Source organism: Anabas testudineus, chromosome 8 (assembly GCF_900324465.2).
Source record: "Anabas testudineus chromosome 8, fAnaTes1.2, whole genome shotgun sequence".
Taxonomy (NCBI): Eukaryota; Metazoa; Chordata; class Actinopteri; order Anabantiformes; family Anabantidae; genus Anabas; species Anabas testudineus.
In genome coordinates this window covers 8,171,204-8,193,575 of record NC_046617.1, presented here as the reverse complement: position 1 = coordinate 8,193,575, position 22,372 = coordinate 8,171,204, and the positions used below count along the sequence as shown (strand labels likewise).

Sequence of the window (22,372 nt, the reverse complement as noted above, 5' to 3'; positions counted from 1 at the left end):
TTTCCTCTGTTCTCTATGAAGTCACACAGAGGGCTGTAATTCACTTTCACTAATGCAGCTCAGCCAGTGAAGTACATAAAATTGTAAAAACATTTCCCAGCAACCTTATAGATCTGAACTAACAGCTGCCAAAAAAGAAAAGAAAAACCTCCTCCAAGGTGCTCTACAGTCTTACTACTGGTAGAATAATAACCAGAGATGTACTGTAGAGTAGAGTTGTTTAAATATTTAGTATATGACAGACGTTTTACCCTTCTCACACCTCTTGTTCTCATTAGTCATTCTGCATTTGTTTCTGGTTGTTATTGCTGTGCAAGGTGCAATTTGGGGATTTTAGACAGACAAGCAGTGCGCTGCCTTCAACGTAACATCATCATTCGCCACGACATCAGTGGCTATTTCAGTGTGACCGTGTGACTTCGCTGGACACAGAGTACGTGTGCTCAACTGACTCCATGTGTGTCTCCTGTTTAACCTATGTGTTTTATGTGGCACATCATGTAGAGGAGAGTTTTCATAGGAGAAAGAAAACAGTGACCACAGATTGCTGAGCAGATAAAGTCTAAAGTCTGGCCAAATAACCCACTACATCCTCTGATTAGCAACTAGATTCCATCATCTGAACTGAAAAAACTGGATTTGTAGCCTGATATTTTAATGCTATTCATTAACATGTACTCCCCAACTAGAACCATAGTAGGCAAGTTGAGAATTTGGAAAATATTTCATATTTAAATGAAATATGAAATGGGCATAAATGTTGATTCAATCGCGTTTTCAACCACTCTGTCAAAGATGCTCTGTAATCTGATTGGCTGCAACCTGAGTTCTTATGTACCCATCTGAGACAAGAGACCAGTCAGAGGAGGTCTTGGAGGGGCCTATGTGCCTGTACTGCTGGGAAGGCCAGACAGACAATTATATTAAGGACTCCTGGAGACTGAGAGAATGGTGAGAAAGTATTGGTGCCGGCAGGGCATTAGTCTGAGAGGACATTAAACCTCCTGCTTCCAGACAAAGAGAGCAGAAAGCTGATAAGAGAGAGAGAGAGGAGTAAATATGATTGCAGTTAATGTTATACCGAGAGGTGATAGCTTCATTTCTCTTGTGTCCATTTACAGCTCAAGTTGAAATGACACGATTTTTTCATAAAACAACAGGAAAGGTGCAAGTATCCAACAGTGCATTTGAAAAGTAACAAATAAGTAAAAATGAAGACCAAATCTATTAAAGTTGCCTCTCTTAACAAACTCTGAGACCTTATTAACTTTGTTATTCCACACTGGTCCAGGAGATGGCTGGTAGACTCCCCCGCCTTTACCAGTCACCTGACCCAGGTCCCTCCTGTAAACCTGCCTCTCATCACCTCATTAGTCCACAGTACCAGCATTGTGATGTATCGACATTCAAGTTTCTGAACTGTGAGTTCTGTCCTGCTGTCCTCTTAGAGTTTCTCTTATTGCACAGTGACCTGCTTGCTGGCAGACAGTGCTGTCATGCTCAGTGTAGCATACGGTTAAACAAGTCTCAATAAATATGCAAGAAATCTAAATTAACCTTAGTGTTTCAGAAAAGATTTCATGCGTGTGCATCACAGCCTATGTGCAAACCAATATGGAAGTGTAGCCCACAGTGGTTTTATGTAAAATGTCATTTTTATACACAACTTATACAATAATTGGCAGTCCCAGTCTCTCTAAATGCCATTCCCAGGAGAGAAACATTTTGTGTGTATACTTCTTCTAAAGGCCCATTATTCATCTATCATTACTATGAATAATATCTCATAGCATCTTGGCTCGCTGACTGGATTTTGTTTTGGATTTTTGCCTGCCACAAAAGATGTGCCCATTTTGATCATTTCTTGTCAGAGAACAAAATTCTTGATACGATGCTGCTACACAACATTTCCAGCAATGCAGGGATGATTCACTGCGGTTTCACTGTGTCTTGTTCACGTCAGTCTCTTGTATGTATTAATCTGATTCAACAGTGGCCACTCTCACAAACATTTCTGATAAGGGGACACGAGCAGCGTAAGAACACTGAACTTTTTAAAAACGCAGAGTAATGTCGTTACATGGATTTCTGCTTGGTCATTCTGAGGAGATGCATCTCTCTGTGGTAGCAAACATCTGCACTCAGCACAGAACAGTTGCTCACCGAACTCCCTGCATACGCTTGATTGTCTGATGTCAGCTCCATCCATACAGGTCCACACAGACCCAGTTTATGGCCTATTTGTGGGGTCAGAAGACAGCTTGGACCTCTGGCCCCACCCCTCATCAAGGACACGAGGCCAACATCTATTCCTTCCATAGAGGAGGAGATGAGCAGATGCCCCTGAATCAATTAGGCCAATGACCCATAAGGACCTCTAATGTAATTAATGGGGATGTTTAGTGAGAGAGACACCCTCTGTCCAGCTGATCACTGCACTGACAGAGCTGTAACAGGTCAGTAATAAGCTTGGTGATTTGTCCATTAAATGTCTGCTTTAAAAGACAAAGTCAGAAGTCAGTAGGGGATAAATATGTAATATGTAGAGTCTTTGTTACATGCAATTTTTTTAATCATACATCTTCTGAAATCTTTTCTTGCAAGGCATGTGTCACATCAACAGATGCTTCTTATGAATGTTTATTCATAAGAAGCATTATATTGTGTTTGTTAAAACACAAAAATGGCAAATCCAGTCTATTATCAGAACAGATCAAGATCCAAAATGTAAAATCCACCCAGAATTCTCAAATTTGTACTAGATCAACAGGGACTCTCTTTGTTATCACAAATGTTCCCATGCGGAGCACAAAGACAGGCTGGAAACACCCACAATTACCATGTGAATGAAGGTGTGTGTGTGTGTGTGTGTGTGTGTGTGTGGTCAGCTGCTTTGTAGCTGGATGTGAGATGCAGAGGCAGAGTAGGAGGAGGGAAATGAGAAGAAGGGTGGGTCTCGGGCAGCCCATCAGGTCACCACAACATATGAGGGAGGACCGGAGCTGAAAGAAAGTGACAGAATAAAAGAATCAAGGAGATCTGTCTTACAGTGATAACTGGGTCTGTGTTTCTGCAAATACAGGTCGGTATCTGCAGAATCATGATGGTCTAATTTCTTACATAGGATCACAAAGAGACATCTGTTTTTTTTATCTGTTTGAATAAAAAAAATAACATGCTACAAATTTATATTGTAGCATCGCTCAAAACCCTTAGAGGAGAATTTCTGTGTTTCATCGCCAGCGCTGATCCGTGATTGAGGAAACGATGCATTTCATGCTGCCGATATCATGAATGTGCAAGTCTAATCCAGACTAGCTCTCCGAAAGGTGGAAATTATGGCAAAGATATGGCATTGATGAGGATGGGACAGACACGAGGTCATGGTGATCTTGACCATCGACCACCAAAATCAAATCAGTTCATTCTTGACCCGAAGTGACAATTTATACCAAATATGAAGAAATTCCTTTAAAGTTTTCTACACGTCTCATATACAAGAATGATCGGCAGGAGCTGGATGTAAATGAGGTGACTGTGACCTTGACCTATGGCAGCCAAAATCTAATCAGTTAATCACTGAGTCCAAGTTGACATTCATGCCATGTTTGAAGGAATTCCCTCCAAGCTTTCCTTACATATGACGCCTCGGCCCTGGCTATCGCCAGCGAGGATAACCAGGACGCTGCAGCGGCCTAGTGTGGAACATAAACAGCAAAGAAACATAAAATGGAAATACTCCAGTACAAGCCCCCTTAAAATTATACCTAAATGCAGTATTTGAGTAAAAGTACGTTGTTACTTACCACCTGTCCAAGAGAATATAGAGCATATTTAAAGATATTTGTTGATATTGTCTTTGTTTTAGAAAAAAAAGGCTGAATTTAGAAAATGAGCAATGATCAACTGTGTATTATGTTTTTCATGCAGAGAGACAGACGAGTCATACCTTCAAAGGAACAGTAAGTATTGTAAAATGTTTAAGTAAAATGTTCTTTAGGTTTATCAGACATTACGATAGATGTTCAGCTCTGTAAATGAAGAGGCACAAACTGAGGCTACAGCAATTCACAAGCTGGAAAATACAAAATCTCAGCCTCATATGGTATATTCTCCTTCTACTGATGCTGTGGACAGAGAGAGTATCAGAGATGTAAAGGGAGGAGGGGTGGTTAGAGGAGGGGCTGAGTGAGGCAGAGAGAGAGAGAGAGAAGGGGCGGGGGGGGGGGGGGGGGACACAGTCAGCAGCAGCAGGTTTGTGAGAGCAGCAGCCAGAGGAGGAGGAGGAAGAAGGAAGAAGGAGGAGGAGGAATCAGAGCGAGAGAAACCGTGTGGCTGCAGTCAGGAGGAGATACAGAGAGAGACGAGAAGGTAGGGAGAAAGATGCTGCTCATCTCGGGGCCCCGATTGTCTGTGTAATGCTTTTCTGTTGTCAGTGCGTCGTGGAGCATCAGCTGGGGGACAGGATGCTCTGCTACAGAGTGCGTGTTTTCCTTTTCTTCCTCCGTCTGCCGTGTGTGTGGAGTGCTGTAGCACTGCAGAGTGATGCAGAGAGATGGAGGAGACAGAAAGAGGAAGGGAAAGGGAGGGTGTGTGTGTGTGTTTGTGGGGGCAGAGGAGAGGGAGTGTGGCATTATGCTCTACAGACATGAGAAAGTAAGAATGGGCAGATTAAGAGGAGTAGAAACGGAGATAATAGACATCTGCCTCTGCTTTGCTGTGTAGCAGTGAAGGGGTGGTGGAGGGGGATGGTGGGAGGGGTGGCGTTTGAGTGACAGTGTGGAGGAGTGTGTCAGTAGTTTCCCTCCACGTCGGAGATGATACAAGTTTCTGCCCGACCACACCCTCTGCTTGCTCCTGTAAAAATGAGATGGGGGAAGGTGGGGGTTCTGCTCGCATCAGTGTTAGGGTGTGTGTGTGTGTGAGGGGGGGGGGGAATGTGCCGTAAACGGGATGTTGGATGCGGGCCAGACATGCTTAGTGTTGCCTCCCCTTGCTGTCAGAGCAGTGGATTAGCTGTGTGAGAGTGGTGTTCATTCTCGACGGGGCAAAGAGTCGAGCAAATGCGCTTGATCGTGTACTGACCAAGATGTTGTCACTCTGAGCTGTGTGTGTGTGTGTGAGTGGTGTGTGTGTGTGTGTATGGGGGACTTCCACTGATTTACCCTCCACCAGTGTGAGAGTCTGCCTTTTTCTATACATGCAAAATGTGTGATAAATACAGTATTGTACTGTAGTACTCATGCAGCTCATGATGAAGGAATAATATCCCCAACCTTTTCTAAAGTGAAATAGTCAAGTGAACAAGTGAAGGCAGCCTGCTCAGCACACCTCGAGGGAGCGCTTGTCGTTTTGGTGTGTTGACGCTGAGACATTTTCATTAAGAGCTGTTAGGTTTGAGAGGGCGCTTCTGATCATATGCACCGAGGCATCACAGTAAGTGCTCCAGATGGCACACTTTGTGTTTAGACATACGTAAAGAGCCTGCACGTAAACAATGACACACAACACTGCAGCACGACGCACCTCTGAGACTAACAGGAGAACATTATGGAAGGGATTTTGTTTCTCCTCTTGTGTATGAATGTAAATCTTGTTCCTCCTGCTTTCATGGTTACAGTCTAACAGACGTTAATGCAACTAAAACAGCTTTAACAAGCAACTTTAACAGGATATTCTTTTATCTTTGGTGAAAATGTAAGAGCAGCAACAGGACAACTAATTAGGGCTGAGACAATTAGTCAATTATTTGATTATGACTACAGATCACAGAGCCTGTGTCATATGTGACTAAAGAAGTCATCTTAAAGCACTTCACAGTGTTTAAGTTTTAAGACCTTATAAAATATAACTATATACAGAAAAACCCAACAACTCCACTTGAGCAAGCACAAATACTAATCACAAATGTGCCTCAGCTTTATAGTTTGCACAGCAACATCCTCTGTCCTTAGACTCAGAAAATGGAAGAAACCATGTTTTTGGGAGGTCAATCAACCATCACAGGTACAAAGCTGCAACAGAGATGTATAAAAATGAATTGGTGAAACAGTTGCACGTGCAAAATGAAAAAAAAAAACAAACAAAATCATTCTTGAACACATGTGGGTCTTTAACTCCACTCCGTATTAGCACATCACCAGCTGCACTGTAGTGTTTTTACAGTTGAGGTCTTGGATGAGGCATCAAAGTCTTTCTGGGAGGCCTGATGAAACCCCCGGCAGGGTGTTGATTGGCGTGAGTGGGAGCTGCCGTCCCGCTGAACCTGCTGACGTCACGCCATTTCCAGGGCTCGTGACTGAAAAGCAGGCGAATAAATGGTTTCCCCGGCTGAGCTCGTGTGAGTGTGACAAAGAAAAATATAAATCAGGAAGAGGAAGAATGTGGTCAGAAACAGAGGAGTGAAAGAAAAAGGGAGAGTAGGATGCAGTGGGAGGGGCTCAGAGACAGATGTCTGAGTATGCTTGTTGTGTGTATGTCAGTGTTCACTGCGTGTGCATATTTGAGTCCAACAAACTGCTTATCTATTTATGAATGAGCGCATTAAAGCGCGGATGAACAGCACTGAGAATACATACAGCGTAATTTCGGTTTATAAATCTCTTATTTAACGCAGGATCACGTTATTAATGCACTGGCAGCAGTAGTAATGGCCGATCCTGTTGCGTTTTATCTAAATGTGTCTGCATGAATGTTACACGACAAAGGCTGATATGTGATCGGCTGACGTCTGAGCTATTTCTGTGACCTCACTGGGGCACCAGCATGTTTGTGTGATCTGCAGCTAAGCTCTTAACTAGATTTTAAGTGAAAATGTCATTTTTGCTGGGACGAAACGCAAAAAAAAAAAAAAAAAAAAAAAAAAGGGTGACGTCCAAGTTTATTTCTGGGTCGGTGACATTTGTTGATTTGATATTTGTGGCCATGTTTTTGGAGTGATGTAAGGCATCCGGAGCCTGGTACAACAACTTGTACACACACTGTCATTTAAGTAAGGAGTGTACCAATACAAATACACATAGCTTGCTTAAATGGGGCATTTCTGTGCCCAAAGTTACGGCTTCATCGCCGTAACTTTTCACTGTTGCTCTTAAATTTTTTTTAAATTTTCTTTTCTAAAGATACTTTACTTTAGCCTCCCTCTTTTTTTTTCCACAATAAGTCATATTCATTATTGCTTTAATCTATCCGGTGCCCCTGATCCACACATGGATGCCTCTCTCTGGTGACCTCATCATGTTGAGATAAGAGCAGCTCAGCTGATGATGACGTTGTCCCGACATTATGATATGAACCACACATATCTGGTTCTTTAAAAGTTGCAATTTCTAAACATCGATCTCCATTTTAAATATTCTGAAAAATACAATTTGGCTGCAGTTTTAACATAATTAATATTACATTGATGAATCTATTTTAAAATACACAGAGTGTATGATGAGGTGTACAAGAAAGTATGTTACTATAGGTTACATTGTTCATATTCTGACAGTATGTTATTAAAACTATTAAAAACTGAATCCTATTCCAACTTATTCTTAAAACATCTGAGCTGTTCTTCAATTGGCAAATTAAACTATGCTAAAAGAGCTATTTACAGGCAGCCTTATATATAATATCATTTAAAACATCAAACTTAAATGACTGACTAGTAGTAATAGTCATATAGGAATCTAAAGTCTCTGAACAAGTTTCTTTGCTGAAGAGGGTTGTTGGCATATAAAACATTGTCAGTGAATTGAAGTGAATATTCATAGTACAGGATGCAGCTTTTACTTCATTACTCCCACAGATGCCGTATTATTGTTTTATGTCTCATCTCTGTAAAAGATGCTGTGTGAACATGTGCAGAAATTCCCACCTGACACAATAAAGACGTCTCTCATGTGTAGATCCCACTACTTCTCCACAGAGCAAAAGTGCCGTCTTCCTCCACCTGCTCAAGTTGTAGTCATCTCTTCCTTAATCCCCCCTTTTTCTCCCCATGTAATTTCCTCTCTCTTCATTATTGACGAGCTCGTGGCTGGCTATCAGCGCCTCTGCAGAGGTTAATCATATTCTGTTTATGAGCCATGAAAGCAGGATACGTTTTAGAACTGCTTTAGGAAAAGCGACAATTGCAATCTTGCAATGAAGGAACATTTCAGTGAAGTCTGAACTGATGTAGGTCCATCATGGAGGTGCTCACACAGAGACAAAAGAAGAGCAAGCGACAAATGCATGTATCTGAATAGCAAATGCAAATTGCAAATGTATCTGCAGTAAATAAAGTCAACTCTGATATTTATAAGTTTTTGATTTCTAATTGTCTTGTTTGTTTTTGCTTTGTTTGAATAAAAGCATTAAAGGACAAACTGTATTTAAGCTGAGGACTCAGACTGCAGCAGTTTATTCCTGCTGCTCTCCTTCTGTCCTCATTCAGGAACTCTTCACTTGCTACACTACATATTAATGTGATGTTTTGAGGTTAGAGATCCTAAGAATACAATTCTGAACTGCTAACATAGTTCACCTAAATCTTATTTCATGTCAGTATCCACACATCCTGGGTCAGTGTTGAGTGTCCATTAAATAAATCAATAGGTGGCGCGACAGTTAGATATAAAACATCAGAACACAAAAAGCCTATTATGACTCCTTTAAACTATTGCAGAAGCAGAAGAGATTGTAACAAGATGATGTACATTCAGCATCAGTCAGACCTCAAACAGTGAAAAAGATTCTTACCCTGAGATCCTGTAATGTAGTTTGAGGGTTAGGGTTCTCCACAGCAGCTTCCCATCACTCATTAGTCCCAAAGTGGAGTGGATGTGTGTCCTTCCAGCCTTTTCAAACTGATTCTAAATGATTGTTGACATTCTCCTGCATTAGCTCTTTGGTCTTCCTCCTTTCACGTTGCAGTCTGTAAGCCTGCCTTTTGGATTTGGATTGATTAGATTCACACTTGGTAACATGGGATTAGTATTGATCTAATTCTTGACAGTAACTTTCAGCTAAAAAGGATGTCTTATCGCGGTCGGCCTAGGAGAATGTGGACACATTCCATGCTGTAAATCCGAACTGTGACCTCTATGGGAATGAAAATAGTTTTGGTTTTGTTGCTCTTTACTGCTGTTCTGTCATCGGATCATAGCGTGACATGATAGAGGCTGCGGTTAATGTTTCTGACTTGTTTCCAGTGGGCGAAAGTACAGAGGATATTGAGTAGAGTGACAGAGTTATTGATCTGTATGGGCTGCAGTAATCCAGGTGTCTGGGCAGTTGTCCTGCTGACTGTATCCATGAGTCACTCACAGATCTGTCACTATACAGTACATGATAATAATATATACAATCTAAGATTTATACAAAATACACACTTTACTAGGATCATTTTCTTTATTCTTAAATGATAGCGTTAGAAAATATACTGTATATATTTATTATTGAGGTTGTATTTTTCAGTAAACTGGGAAATCATTTCAATATAATGTTCAAAGTCCAATACAACACCCCACTAACTAAGACCTTAATATTTAACATCCAGTTCATTTATATGCTGTTGTTATCAGGAAGGCCGTGTTCCACATTGAGGTATGACACAGCGCTTTAGTTATTCATACAGGTTTGTGACGTAGCATCCATGGTCTCCTGCTCTCTAACAAAACCAACACAAAGCTCAGAGGACCTGGTGAGAGCCGGTGTGATTAATAGTAGCAGAAGTGACTGTTGCTCTTACTAGTACAGCTCTGTACTACAAGCAGACTTACGAATACATATAAACCTAAACGTTTACAGATGTATAACTGCCCTGAAAAATAAAAAAATGGATTTATAGCATGAAACCTACAAAGAGATGATACACAGCTTTAATTACTGTGCACAGGTCTACAGATGCCTTTACATCAGTTTAAAAAAAGCAAAAATGAAATGAAGGTGTGAGCAATAGCTGATTTATAATCTGTCTCCTTTGCCCCTTCCCAGGTTTCCCCTCCTCACCTCACTGACCCATGAAAGAAGCCATGCCGGTCCTCACAGCAGGAGCAGGTCAGTCGAGTTGGCACAGAGGCTCCACGCGTACTGTCCATAGTGCTGGAAGCAAGCTGTGCTCCATCTGTTCATGTTAACCTACATGATGCTTTTCTTATTCCGCTCCTCTGCAGGGCTACATGAAACACTGGCCCTGCTGACCTCACAGCTGCGGCCTGATGCCAATCACAAAGAGGACATGGTGTTCCTCAAAGATGTCTTCAGTGAGAGGAGCTTGGGATATCTCATGAAGGTGAAGCTGTTATTTAACATGTGGATGTAGCATCCTTTCACAGTATGTGCTGTGCAAAACCATTAAATTCTCTGTTCTAATAAACTAAATGCATTTGTGTTACAGATTCATGAGAAGTTGAGACAGTATGAGAGACAAAGTCCGATACCTGTCCTCCACAGTGCCTCTTCTCTGGCTGAGGATGTAAGTTTATCACACCTACACCCCTTTCCATTTGGGTACAGCCATCAGTCACAATGAATTAGCTCCAACTGAGGGGAGGTGCAGGTATCAAAAGTGAATTTTAATGCTCTCAAAGTGCTGAATCATCCTGATATTCATCTAATGAAACTCCACATCCTGCTGCTCTCTGGCTCCCACCAGTTATCAGCGAGCAAAAACTGCTGACCATAGTTGCTTGCTACTTATCTTCTCCTGTGTGGATGCCTGTGTATCTGTGTTCATTTATTCAACAGCAAACTGCAGCGTGCATTACCGGCAGCCTATAGACACACACACAGGTTGATTCCAGGTCGAGGGCTGTGGTTCATGTGTGTTTTGTGATTGGCAGGTGGCAGAGGAGCTGCAGAGTGGACCAATGAGCACAGAGGAGAAGGAGCTAGTACATCTACTGATGTCACCGCATCTGAAGGTAAACTCATGTTAAACGCTAAAAACAAGGGAAATTGTCAACACTTTATTTCTAGGACGTAAAAAAATTACAAAGAAATCGAGAAGGTTTTGTCACAGGACTGTAAAATCACCTCTGAAGCGGTTTACAGATTCTGTCAGGCTGCCCTGTGCATTCCCCAGCAGCTCAGCGTCATCCGTATAAACCAAGCACGTCTGTTTTGTGTCTCATCAGGCCGTTCTCTCTGTGCACGACACAGTGGCTCAGAAGAACTTTGACCCTGTGCTGCCGCCGCTGCCGGATGACTTTGAGGATGAGCTAGAGGAGGAGTCAGTGAAGATTGTCAGGCTAGTGAAGAACAAGGAGCCTCTGGTAAGCTGCGACAGAAAGATTAGAGTGGAGTGCAAAACAGAAGAGGGAGAGATTATGGGACCTTTGCTCTTTTCTGTTAATGATCCTATTGCTTTGTATTTTAGGGAGCCACCATCAGGCGGGATGAAGCCTCTGGGGCAGTCATCGTGGCTCGGGTTATGAGGGGAGGCGCAGCTGATCGAAGTGGTAATTTCACACCACTGGTATCTGTTCGACAGTTCCCAAACTGGAGAGAGAGGGAAATCAATCTAAAACTTTTCTTATTTAAAAATAATATAAAAAAACTAAAACCCGTAATTCCAAACTATATATTACTGAAACACATTTACACCTCTCACCGCTGTATGAATCTGGTGGAGAACACAAAGCACTGTCGCCGAAGAAAAAGAAAAGAGGATTGGGTGCAAAAAAGTTCCCAGCATGGATGTGAGCCAGGACATTGCAGTAATCTAGCACAGCCTAGAGGCAGACTGAGCCACCAGGACTCCCTGATGATTTTCACAGCACTGCGATTGAATTCATCTTTGTGCAACCAGTTAAAATGTGAAGGTGTCCCGTGAAGAATATGCATATACAGTCAATCTTTTTTTGCAACCACCTCGGCCTCACAGAACGCAGACTCCGGAGGAGGCTTTCTACGAGGATCTCTCTGTATTTGGCTGCATTCATTCTTTCTATCCTTGTTACTGAGAAGTGTAGCATGATATGATATATATATGATCAAATATGATACAAGACCCTTTTAATCCACATGCAGGTGCATGTGTGCTTATGTTATGCCATTAGAAACATGGGTGCTCGGAAAGTAAATCAATCACTGTCCACATCCATTCATTATTAATGTCTTCCTCTCTTTTCTTGCTGCGTCAAGTGATGGAAAAATCTCAGTCTTGAGACAGGAGCTGTAGAGATTACAGCGTTGGCTTCAGGCCTCTATGTATGTCTGGTGATTGCACCAGTGATTACACCACCAGTGTTTCTGCTACAGTACATGCTTCTCTGTCCTGAGGGAAAAGCATATTGATGTGTGCAACTGTACATCGCAGCAGAGGATAAAAAGTCGCACCTATCAGTGGATCTGACAACGACACGAATGTTAAGATATGACCGCTAAACTCCAAAGACCCAGGAAACTCAGCAAAGTCTCTTTGATTGTCATTGAGGATTCAGCCGGCTCAGTCTGCTCAGTCATTCTATCTCTGCTCCTCACAGGTTTGGTCCATATAGGAGATGAACTCAGGGAAGTGAACGGCGTCTCTGTGATCCACAAGAGACCCGATGAGATTAGTCAGCTGCTGGTAAGACAGACAGTACTACTGAAGTTTACTTTTATATTCCAGTGCATCTCTACATGTAAATGTAGCAGTAAATAATGTTTGTGATCAAGTCGCAGTCCCAGGGCTCCATCACTCTGAAGATAATCCCCGCCATTAAAGAAGAGGGACGACTGAAGGAGAGTAAGGTGAGAAGCAATGGGCATGACTGAGCGTACTCTTAGTATTTACACTTACTATGCTAAGTTTGAAGGAAAATACAGGTTGCAGCAAAGCTGTGGTCTGTTTATCTGTGGTATCATTGTGTTATTGCAGAATATACGCATGTAAACAGATGATGATTGCTTTGGAAAGCTATGCAGCTTTTGTTTTTTCTTTTTTTTTTTACACTCCTCCACAAAGCCAGTTTATTTGATTTCAGGTGTATATGAGAGCCTTGTTTGACTACATCCCCTTGGAAGATAAGGCCACACCCTGCCAAGAAGCGGGACTTCCCTTCAAACGGGGCGACATCCTGCAGGTTGTCAGTCAGGATGATGCCACGTGGTGGCAGGCCAAACGCGTAGGAGACAGCAACCTGCGAGCCGGACTCATCCCCTCAAAACAGTTCCAGGAAAGGTGAGCACACACGGGAGGAGGTAGGGGCACACGGCATGCCTGTGCACTGTACAATGAACTTCCTACATGTGAACCACTGTGAACTACTCAAATACAGCAGATATTTATTTTACCCAGACATCTGTAATCTTTTAAATCCATATTCATGTGTTTCAATTGGACGGGTCAACTATGATTAGATGGAGCACTGAAGCAGTGTTGGGGGTTAAAAAGAGAAAGAAATCAAAACACAGCCTTGAATAGGCGCTAGCTGATACTGTAAGTGTCATAATCCGTCAGTAAGATGATATAAGCAGCCTGGGAGATCCCTGTCTGTCGGATTAATAACCGCAGCTTGAACACGGAGGAGGAAGCGTGCGGAGGGGGAACCGAGCACTGCAACGATTAAATGGTTTTGTAGATTACATTGTTGTTTAGATGTGCTGATGCAGTGTGTTACTGCTGGACTCTGAGCTCTGACACGCAGTAATGCTGAATGAGAAATGTGTTTAAATGCATGAGCACAAGCAGCTCACTGTTGAGTTTTACTTTTTGTTATGGATGAACAAGCCTGTTGTGGGGAGATAATGAGCACCCAAACGTGGGAACCTGTCTCATATTCCATGCATGTTAAACGTCTTTATTCCACCTCTCTGACATTTTCCTCTTTACCTTTCGCTTACTGTTTACTTCTGACCTGATGATTCTCTCCTGGCCTTCATCTTTGTTCTCTGCTTCGTTGTCTTGCTGCACCTTCCTCCAGGCGACTGGCCTACAGGATGAAAATGGGCACACTCCCGAATCCAAAATCCCCTAAAAAGCCTTCCTGTAAGTTTCTGCTTCCCAACACCTTCAGCATCATTCAATGATCACAGTTCACTACCCGCAGCGTCTCTCTCCTACAGCTGTCTTTTCCCTACTAATGTATGCAGTCACTTGAATTAGAGGACAATAATTCCACTGGGTAAATAAAGCAGTGTCTCCACTGACATTTATTCACCTTTATTATGCTAGTAATTGCCATTCTCGGAGGCATTAGTATTCTTTCCCTGTCCTTTCCATGTTGCTACTGGTTGTCGACATGTTTTTAAAATGGATGAGAGATGGAGGGGCACACAAATAGAGGGAGGGATGGCAGATATGAATTAATCTCTTTCATGTTTGGTCCATCTGGTCCATTGAGCTGGCTGTCACTTAATCTGAAGTCGATCCAGACAGCGTTACAACAGGCGCCCACTGAGAAACAAAGCCCCGACAATACATTGTGCTTCTCACTTTCTCACTCGATACTATAAAGGTGGCGTGTGAACAGCCAGGTGAGTGGGTAGATGTGAGGGGTGGCTCTTCGTGGCGCATAAGCTGCAGGCGATCCGATTAGGGCTGAGCCACGGGGAGACAACAAGAGCTTAGCAATATGGCAGCCAGTCCTGCTACGCCACGCAACAGCGAGCCCGCGGAGACTCTCCTGTCTCGACCTCCCTCCACAGTCCTCCAGCTCACTGATTAATTCCCTCAAATCTCAGCGGGGGCCCTCGAAAAGTTGAAATCTCCCCCTTGTTTTACATCTGATGTCAGCTAAAAACATCTCTTCAAATTTGAAAAGCTGCAAATCCTCATTTCACGCATTTCCAAACTGTGCTCTCTTGTCCGTCACCTACACAAAATGTCCTGTCTTATATCTGCTAACGCTGTTTGTTCTTCCTTGTTGCATACTGCATATATCAGATGACCAAGGATGTGATAAAGGTGAGTACACGTGTAGCCATAAACACAGCTACAGAACAACGAGTTAGTCGAGGAAACAGCCGCGCACAAAATGCACAGTAAATATTCAGTGAGCCTCAGTGTGTGTCTGTGTGCAGGAAGCCTGCATGTGTGCTAGTGGAGTTTGTGCATTTGGGATTTCTACTGCTTTCAGCTTAATTCCTCCTCTCCTGCTGTTAGTGTACCCAAGACCAGAATAGAGATTCTCTGCCTAGTTTGTGTGTGTGTGTGTGTGTGTGTTGTATCGGGTGATGCACAAGCAGAACAATATCCCCGGAGACTTGAGTCAAACTAAGCAGAGGTTGTTAAAGATAACAATAGTTCTTTTTGTTGTGCGTCATCCTCGGTCCCATCATATTTTGTTCTGTATTTTCCTCTCTTCCACTCTGCTCTGTTCTTTCATCCTGTTTGCGTTTTTTAATGTATTTTGCGTGCATACTAACAAGTATTAGCATGAAAGATAAAGAAAAAGATGTATTTCCTTCTTAGTTTGGAGTTACGGACGTGTTAGCTTGTGCGTGACAGTACTTCAGCTGTGCATCTTCGGGGGAGGTGAGGCTTATTTGTGTGTATGTATGTATGAGAGAGCGAGTCACAGAGGCTCACAGCTGGATCTTCTCTAGATGAAGAGGAGCCGTCTTTCTCCTGTCCTCTCCTCTCCTCTGTTAGTGGCTGCAGCATTATTTCTTTGTAATATCTTGGCTCCCCCTCCTCCTCTCTCGCCTCCTGCTGTCTGATCTGCCTGCTGCCTGTTGGCCCTGCCTCCCCACTCCAGCGCCCATTGGCCAACCTGCCCCCCCCTCCTCCGATTCCTTAACTGTTCCAGGTCTCTTACCCTGTGCTTACCCCCTCTTTTCCCTGCTTGCCTCCCTACAGAGGACTGTGACTGTGAGGGCTATTTCAATGGACAGTACATAGGTGAGAGTGTGCATATCTTTCTCCACCTCCTTCTCCCTCTCTGCTCTTTGCCTGCTGCAGCCTGGCTGTGTGCTGGTTCCCTCGTTGTTCTGGGGCTGGGGTGGTCAAATGGAATGCTTATAGGGATGACCTGTCTGATCCTGGGATTGAGGAATAAGAGGAAGGTTTTCACACATTCACAGGTTCTTTGGGCAAAGAGAAGTGAAGACGTACAAAAACAAAAAAGCAATGAAGAAAAATGTGTTATTGTGTAGCCTACTGTAAATGTCGTCTCACACTTTTGCAGGTGCAAATAACAGAGTGTAGAGATGCATTAAAATATTGAATGTCGCAGTACAGAAGTAAAATAATCTAACCATGTAACAGTGTAAAACTAAGAGAGGATGATTCAGTTTATACATAGTTTGTGTAGGTTATGAGTTCCTAATTATTTCTTTGGATGATTCCTGAAAAGTAAAAAGAGAATTTAGCACTATACATCCATCTATTGTCTGTATACACTATAGGGCTGTTGGAGCTAACTCCAGCTGACATGAGACGGTGAGAAGTGACACCCTTGACAGATCACCAGCCTATCAATTATAAAAAAATAAAATAAAATAATTGTTGTTACACCAACCTAGTTTCCAGTGCAGTAATATATGAAACCAGTGTTTCATTTGTTAACTTAAAGCCAAATTACTTTTCTTTCCAGGATTATTTCCTGTAAAATATAATAATATCTAGGTTCTTTATTATTATATCCTGATAAACTGCTGTTTGGGACTAATACCAATTAAACTAGAGATAAAGTTGTGTTACTTCAGTTAACTAGAACATAGTTGTGTTGACAAGCTGTTGTTACCTTAGAGGAATTTCTTCAGCTGACCTGCTGTATACTAGTACATAATAACAGTTCTTTAGTTAATTTGGTGAAAGTCTGTAGCACTTTATTAATAAGTAGTAAACCCACTCCAAATAATGTTACCAATAAAAAAATGACAGTAAGCTGTTGGTACTTGTATTTCAATAGGCAGCCAGACATTTTGCGTTGCAATAGCAGGCTGCACTGAATTGAAATTGGGGTGGAGAGAACACATTAGTCCCCTTTATCCTCAACCCCTCTCCAGCCGTCCACTGAACCGCCACACCCTCACCCTTTTACAGCCTAGCCTGACCCCATTTGCTCTGCCTCATCCTGCAAGCAGCTGGAATGACAAAGTGCAAAGGGAGTGATCTAAACCCAGCTGAACGCTAAACAGCACGCTCTGACACGCTGTAACACAATATGCATTATAAAGACAGTACTGTGCTGCCTATTAAACTATACACTTTGCAGTGTGCTTTGGCCTGTAACCCACCGCCCCCCCTGCCATCCATCCACCTACCCCTTCCATCCAGCAGTGTTTGGATCCTCCTAAAACTCCCTCCTGCCCTGCATCTAAATGATTCTGCTGCTCTAGCCAGTGCACTGCTTCCCCCTTTACCCCTCCTGCCCCCACAAGGGCCCTGCTGCGTTGGACGCATTGCACACTCAACCAGGCACGTCTGCTGCTTGTTCACCCTGTGTGGAGGTGTGAGGCTGGGTTGTGTGATGCTCTAACGCCAGTTATAGTCTCTCCTAAGTGTAAAGCAGTGGCGCCCTCCTGTGGCCAGGTGTTTTCCTGGGAATTTTATTCAGGTACAGTGCCCGGCTCATTCCCGCAGGTACACACCACTGACAGGGGGAATACAGACAGTCCTGGTCATGGGAGATCCTCATTTGCAGTCACTCTCTGCTATTGACGTGGTGTTTCCCAGGTCCAGGCTGTCCTGTCTGTCCTGCCTCAGCACTGTAGCATTGTTCAAAGCATCATGCCTTGGTCTGGAACTAATATTGGAAACGCGATCTCAGGTCACAGCCATGTGTTTTGAACTGCTCAAAGAGTTATCACGTTAAAAAAAACTAATACAACTTTTAATTTGAACTAGTCTGTTTCATTCTCAGGTTTAATGTTTGCCGTCATGCATGGTGACAGGGTTTTATTTGAAGCACTGCATCTAATTGGCTCAAAGTCCAGTTAATATCTCACACTAACAATATTCACACTTCAGATACGCGCAAGCTATTTTCGTCTTTGTGCACTGTTTACAAAGGTGTTTTTAATGCATGAACAGGGTTGTCTTAAATTTATTCTCCACTTCTCCACTAACTATTTAAAACACCCAAATATATATCTGCACCACAGAAGTTAAGTTATGTAATCCTATGTAAATATTATTTATGTTGCTTATGACATCTGACCCAAATGCTTTATTGTTTCTCCTTGCTACTTCCTCCCATCTCTGGCCTTGCTGTAGCTGGTTTACGGAGGAGCTTCCGACTGAGTCGCAAGGACAGACAAGGATCAACGGGAGAGGGCTCTGATCCAGGAGACCCTGAGTTTCTGACCTATGAGGATGTGAGCCGCTACCAGCAGAGGCCCAACGAGAGACCCCGTCTGGTGGTTCTGATAGGTAAGACACCACAGAGGCACTGTTCTTCTGTGATGATAGTGACACCTAGTGGATAAAAGTGTGTGTTACAATATAGTGATGGTTCAACACTTAAGAATTTTAGATACATGATGAATGCATGTGAAGTTTTATCTTTTTTCCCTCTCTTAAACAAACAATTGGCTTCCACAGGTTCTCTTGGAGCACGAATCAATGAACTCAAACAGCGGGTGATTGCTGAAAACCCACATCGCTACGCTGTGGCTGTACCACGTGAGGGCCTCTTCCCACCATTTATACACTCTACGCTTATCAGTGGACACAGTGTAATCACACACATACCCTGAATGCATCTTGTGTGTCTATAGATACTACCAGGCCCAAGAAGCCCCATGAGAAGGACGGCGTGGAGTACCACTTTGTCACCAAGCAGCAGTTTGATGCAGATGTTTTAAACAACAAGTAGGTCGACAGTGATGCAGCACTGCATGAGCGTTGCATGATTTCCTGTTGGAATATAATTTGTATTCTTGCTTCTCAGGTTCATAGAGCACGGAGAGTACAAGGAAAACCAATATGGCACCAGTATAGAGGCTATTCGCTCTGTTCAGGCCAAGAATAAGATGTGTATAGTGGATGTGCAGCCCGAGGTAGGAGTCATATCACAGCCACCCATCACATCCGCTCATAACATGTCAAGAAATCTCTTGTATGCAGCAGCACTTTGCTGAGTGGATGAAGGCAGCCAGTCACTGTAGATGTGCTCGTCATTCTGCTTTCTGATCTCTGTTTGCCATACTGTATGTAAACACTCCACCTCTCCAGGCCCTGAAGAGGCTGCGGACCGCAGAGTTCAAGCCCTATGTCATATTTGTCAAACCCCGTGTTCCCGAGAGCAGACGGCGCCGCAGTGCTGCCACCTCGCCAGGAGGGGGAGAGCATGGCCGCGTTACAGTGAGTCCTGTTTTCTCCTGAGCTCTGTCCCTGTTACATGACTAGATCTTCAAAGGCTTTTGCTTTTTCACATATGATTTAGGAGATTTCTAGTGCAGCCCTCGTTTCCTTTTAGTTTTAGAACTAACATGAGAATCAAATTACATGTTAAATCTAATTTATGCAGACATAGAGAAAAAGCTAAAGGGTTCATAAACATAAACTGGGCCAACAGATTACTGCATGGTGTAATTACTGGGAGCCAGGTGTTCCAGTTATCAACCTGAATCTGTTAATATGATTATCTTTTAATCACAGGACAATCACAGGTTGTTTCTAACATGTTTAATGGCATTACTGTAAAACTCGTTACCACTTGTCACAGTGTTATTAACGTATATTTTCATTCACCAAATTTGCACAAGCAAGCTGTGCTACTTAAGAGCTTCATGTTATCTAAATAAAACAAACACGATTTTTTAAAGCCCAAACACCATTCTAGTTTTGGTCTCTGGGTAGAAGGAGCTATGTTCAGGTTTTAATCCCACCAGGTGGGTCTAATGTTGTAGCTGATCAGTGTATTTGGTAAATGAATCCATTGTCAATGTGTCTCTCTCCATTAAGATTCCTGTCTTTTATTCTCTGCAACAGGACGAAGACCTGCAAGAGATGCGTCAGTCTGCCATTCAAATCGACCAACAATATGGACACCTGGTGGACCGTGTCCTGATCAAGGAGGACTCAGCCAGTGCCTGCGCAGAACTGCGAGGTATCTTGGAAAGACTAGAGCAAGAGTCCTTCTGGGTGCCTATCAGCTGGGTGCGGACCTAAACCTTCCCCGCTCCCTGCACCTTCCAGAGGAACGTCACAGCCCACGCACCCAACTCTCTCTAAGTAACTGAGGCCGGGCTGATCAGACAGCCATAAACTGAGGCACCAAAGGGAGAGGATGATGTCAGATGAATACCTCATCGCCCAGGGTGTTGCAGCAAATGGACAGCTCACTTGGCCAAGTGCCAAGGTATCATCCAAAAATCTGTCTTACTGTCACTTTCTCAAACAACTGCTTTTTATCGTACGTAATATCAATTCAGGTTTTAATTTATTGTCTTCAAAGACGAGGAGCAGAAGAGAGTCAGTAACGAAGGGTTTTATTCCAGCTACTGTCGCTCTTTCTACAGCGTGTCAGGTTGGGATTCCACTCAGGATTGTTCAGTCAGTCAGCTTTATTGTGACTCCAGTCGGAGTACCTTTAGTAGCATGTTTTTTTTAGATTTACAGTTTTAATTCACCTCAATGCAATCGTACAATGCTTCCTGTTATTCTTACTGCTTATGCATCCTGTACAATATAAGAACCAATCACGCGTTCAACAGGAATATTTACCATATGAATTTAAGTGAATGCTGTTTGAAACTAATGTGTTCTTTATGTTGAACCTTAAATATAATTTTCACACCTGGAAAGAAACTTAACTTTTTAGAAAATGCATGACAATTGATGATTTAGTCTTACATGTAAATATTGTAAATGTCGATCCTTTGTGTGCCAACGAAAGATCTCGTAGCACTTCAATGCAACCTGTTTACCTTCCATCCCTTAGGAACCCTGCTCATATATAAAATAACAGTTGGCGCGAAGTATGTGTGGATGGGTGTCGCGGTGCATCTGAACATGCACCAACATGAAATGCTGCTTTCATTTACAAGAATGGGTTTAGTACAGTTTCCTTTCAGAATTGGGCTTTTGCGATATTTTAGGGTTATCAGACCGAAGATGGGGTGACGTAATGTCCAGACTTTGAAATTTAAACTAAATACACTTTACAAGTTAAGAAAAAGCTTCTCCATTGCAAGGAAACAGTGAACCAAATAGGTTTAGGTGTATGTTGGACAAATCATGCAAAGTGATGTTTTTTTTTTTTTTTTGTAGATTGTAAAATTTATTTCTTACAGTTTTTTCTGCTTATATAGAAACCAATCAATTAGGCAAGAAAATATTTGGCAAATCAAAAAAAGAAAGAAAGAAAGAAAGAAAATTATTATTAATAGCAACCCAACATTAAATTAAATGTCTAACACTGAAATGTATAAATGTGGGATTTACTCTTTTTGTTTTTTTTACCAAATCTTTGCTAAAACAATACTGTTATGCTCCATGTAGTAAGTATATTGAAAGGGTTCTTGGTCGTTACATGTTTTTCTTCTCTGTTCACAGGTGTGAAATGATCATTTATTTTAATGAAAGCAATGGGGGACAAATCATCTGCCTGTGTTCTGTTTTAAAAAAAGCATTTTAATGGTTAGTTCAAGCTGATGTAGCCTACTGTGAGACTGCAGAAATCAGGTGGGACTTGGTAGCTTAGCAAGGTATGCTACTGTATGTGGTCAACAAAAAAAGCAACTTTGAAAGAGATTCCTTTTATTTTTCTAACTATGAAGCTGATATTAATTTCATCTGAAGGCCCAAGAAGCATTTTTGTCACCCATTACATACTACTATACTGAAATCACTTTACAGGAAAGATGTTTGACAGTTATGGAACTAATAAAGGCACCAAAGCCATTTTTTTGTTGGTGATGTCAGTATCAATGAATGTTTTAAACAATGTGAACCCTTCTTTTGATGACAAATAAAATAAAGTAGATCAATAAGGAAATGCAGGCGTCATTCACATGTGCTTAGAAAGTCACGTAACACAACTATGACTCCTACAGTGGCATGTGATTGTGTGTGTTGAAATGTATGCACCTCCCAGGTTCCTTGTGATCTTTTTTTTTTTTTATAAAGAAAACATGAAATGTTCTTGATCTTTTTATGTAACGTCTGAACCAAGAATAAGGATGTTGAGTTTGTAATGTGACATGTACAAAGTGCCATAATAAAGCTAGCTGAATCAACCTTTTAATTTTAGTATTTCATTATTCAATCATTCTTTCAAATAGCACCTTCAGGTTTTGCTTTTACCAAGCTTATTTAAATGTTCCTGAAAACCTGCAGTTGCATTTACAACTTAATGTCAAAATGTTTAATGTCTGTGTTTACCTGTGAGCTGTTGTGCATCTAAAACACAGCCAGAAACCCTTGGCTTTGGTCCACAGTAGCACTCACACATCACGTTGCTGTGCTGTCAGCACGGTGTTCCAGGTGGTCCGCACTGGGGAGAGATTATTGTCACAATAATAGATG

At 42.3% G+C, this 22,372-nt stretch overlaps 1 protein-coding gene across 2 annotated transcripts; it reads left to right on the top strand.

Moving 5' to 3' along the window:
• Window positions 1-4,248: 4,248 nt before the first annotated feature.
• Window positions 4,249-21,025, top strand: mpp3a (membrane protein, palmitoylated 3a (MAGUK p55 subfamily member 3)). Of its 2 annotated transcripts, none has more exons than XM_026363297.1 (19): window positions 4,249-4,371; window positions 9,964-10,026; window positions 10,143-10,261; window positions 10,367-10,444; window positions 10,812-10,892; window positions 11,106-11,243; window positions 11,348-11,429; window positions 12,456-12,541; window positions 12,631-12,705; window positions 12,939-13,135; window positions 13,878-13,942; window positions 14,840-14,860; window positions 17,391-17,456; window positions 18,116-18,271; window positions 18,443-18,523; window positions 18,619-18,712; window positions 18,792-18,900; window positions 19,076-19,204; window positions 19,835-21,025. In XM_026363297.1, the coding sequence occupies exons 2-19, from the start codon at window positions 9,990-9,992 to the stop codon at window positions 20,012-20,014; spliced, it is 1,794 nt and encodes a 597-aa protein (XP_026219082.1). In that variant the 5' UTR covers window positions 4,249-4,371; window positions 9,964-9,989; the 3' UTR covers window positions 20,015-21,025. The 2 variants fall into 2 exon arrangements, with proteins under 2 accessions (XP_026219082.1, XP_026219157.1); XM_026363372.1 differs by lacking the exon at window positions 17,391-17,456 and adding an exon at window positions 15,755-15,796.
• Window positions 21,026-22,372: the final 1,347 nt, after the last annotated feature.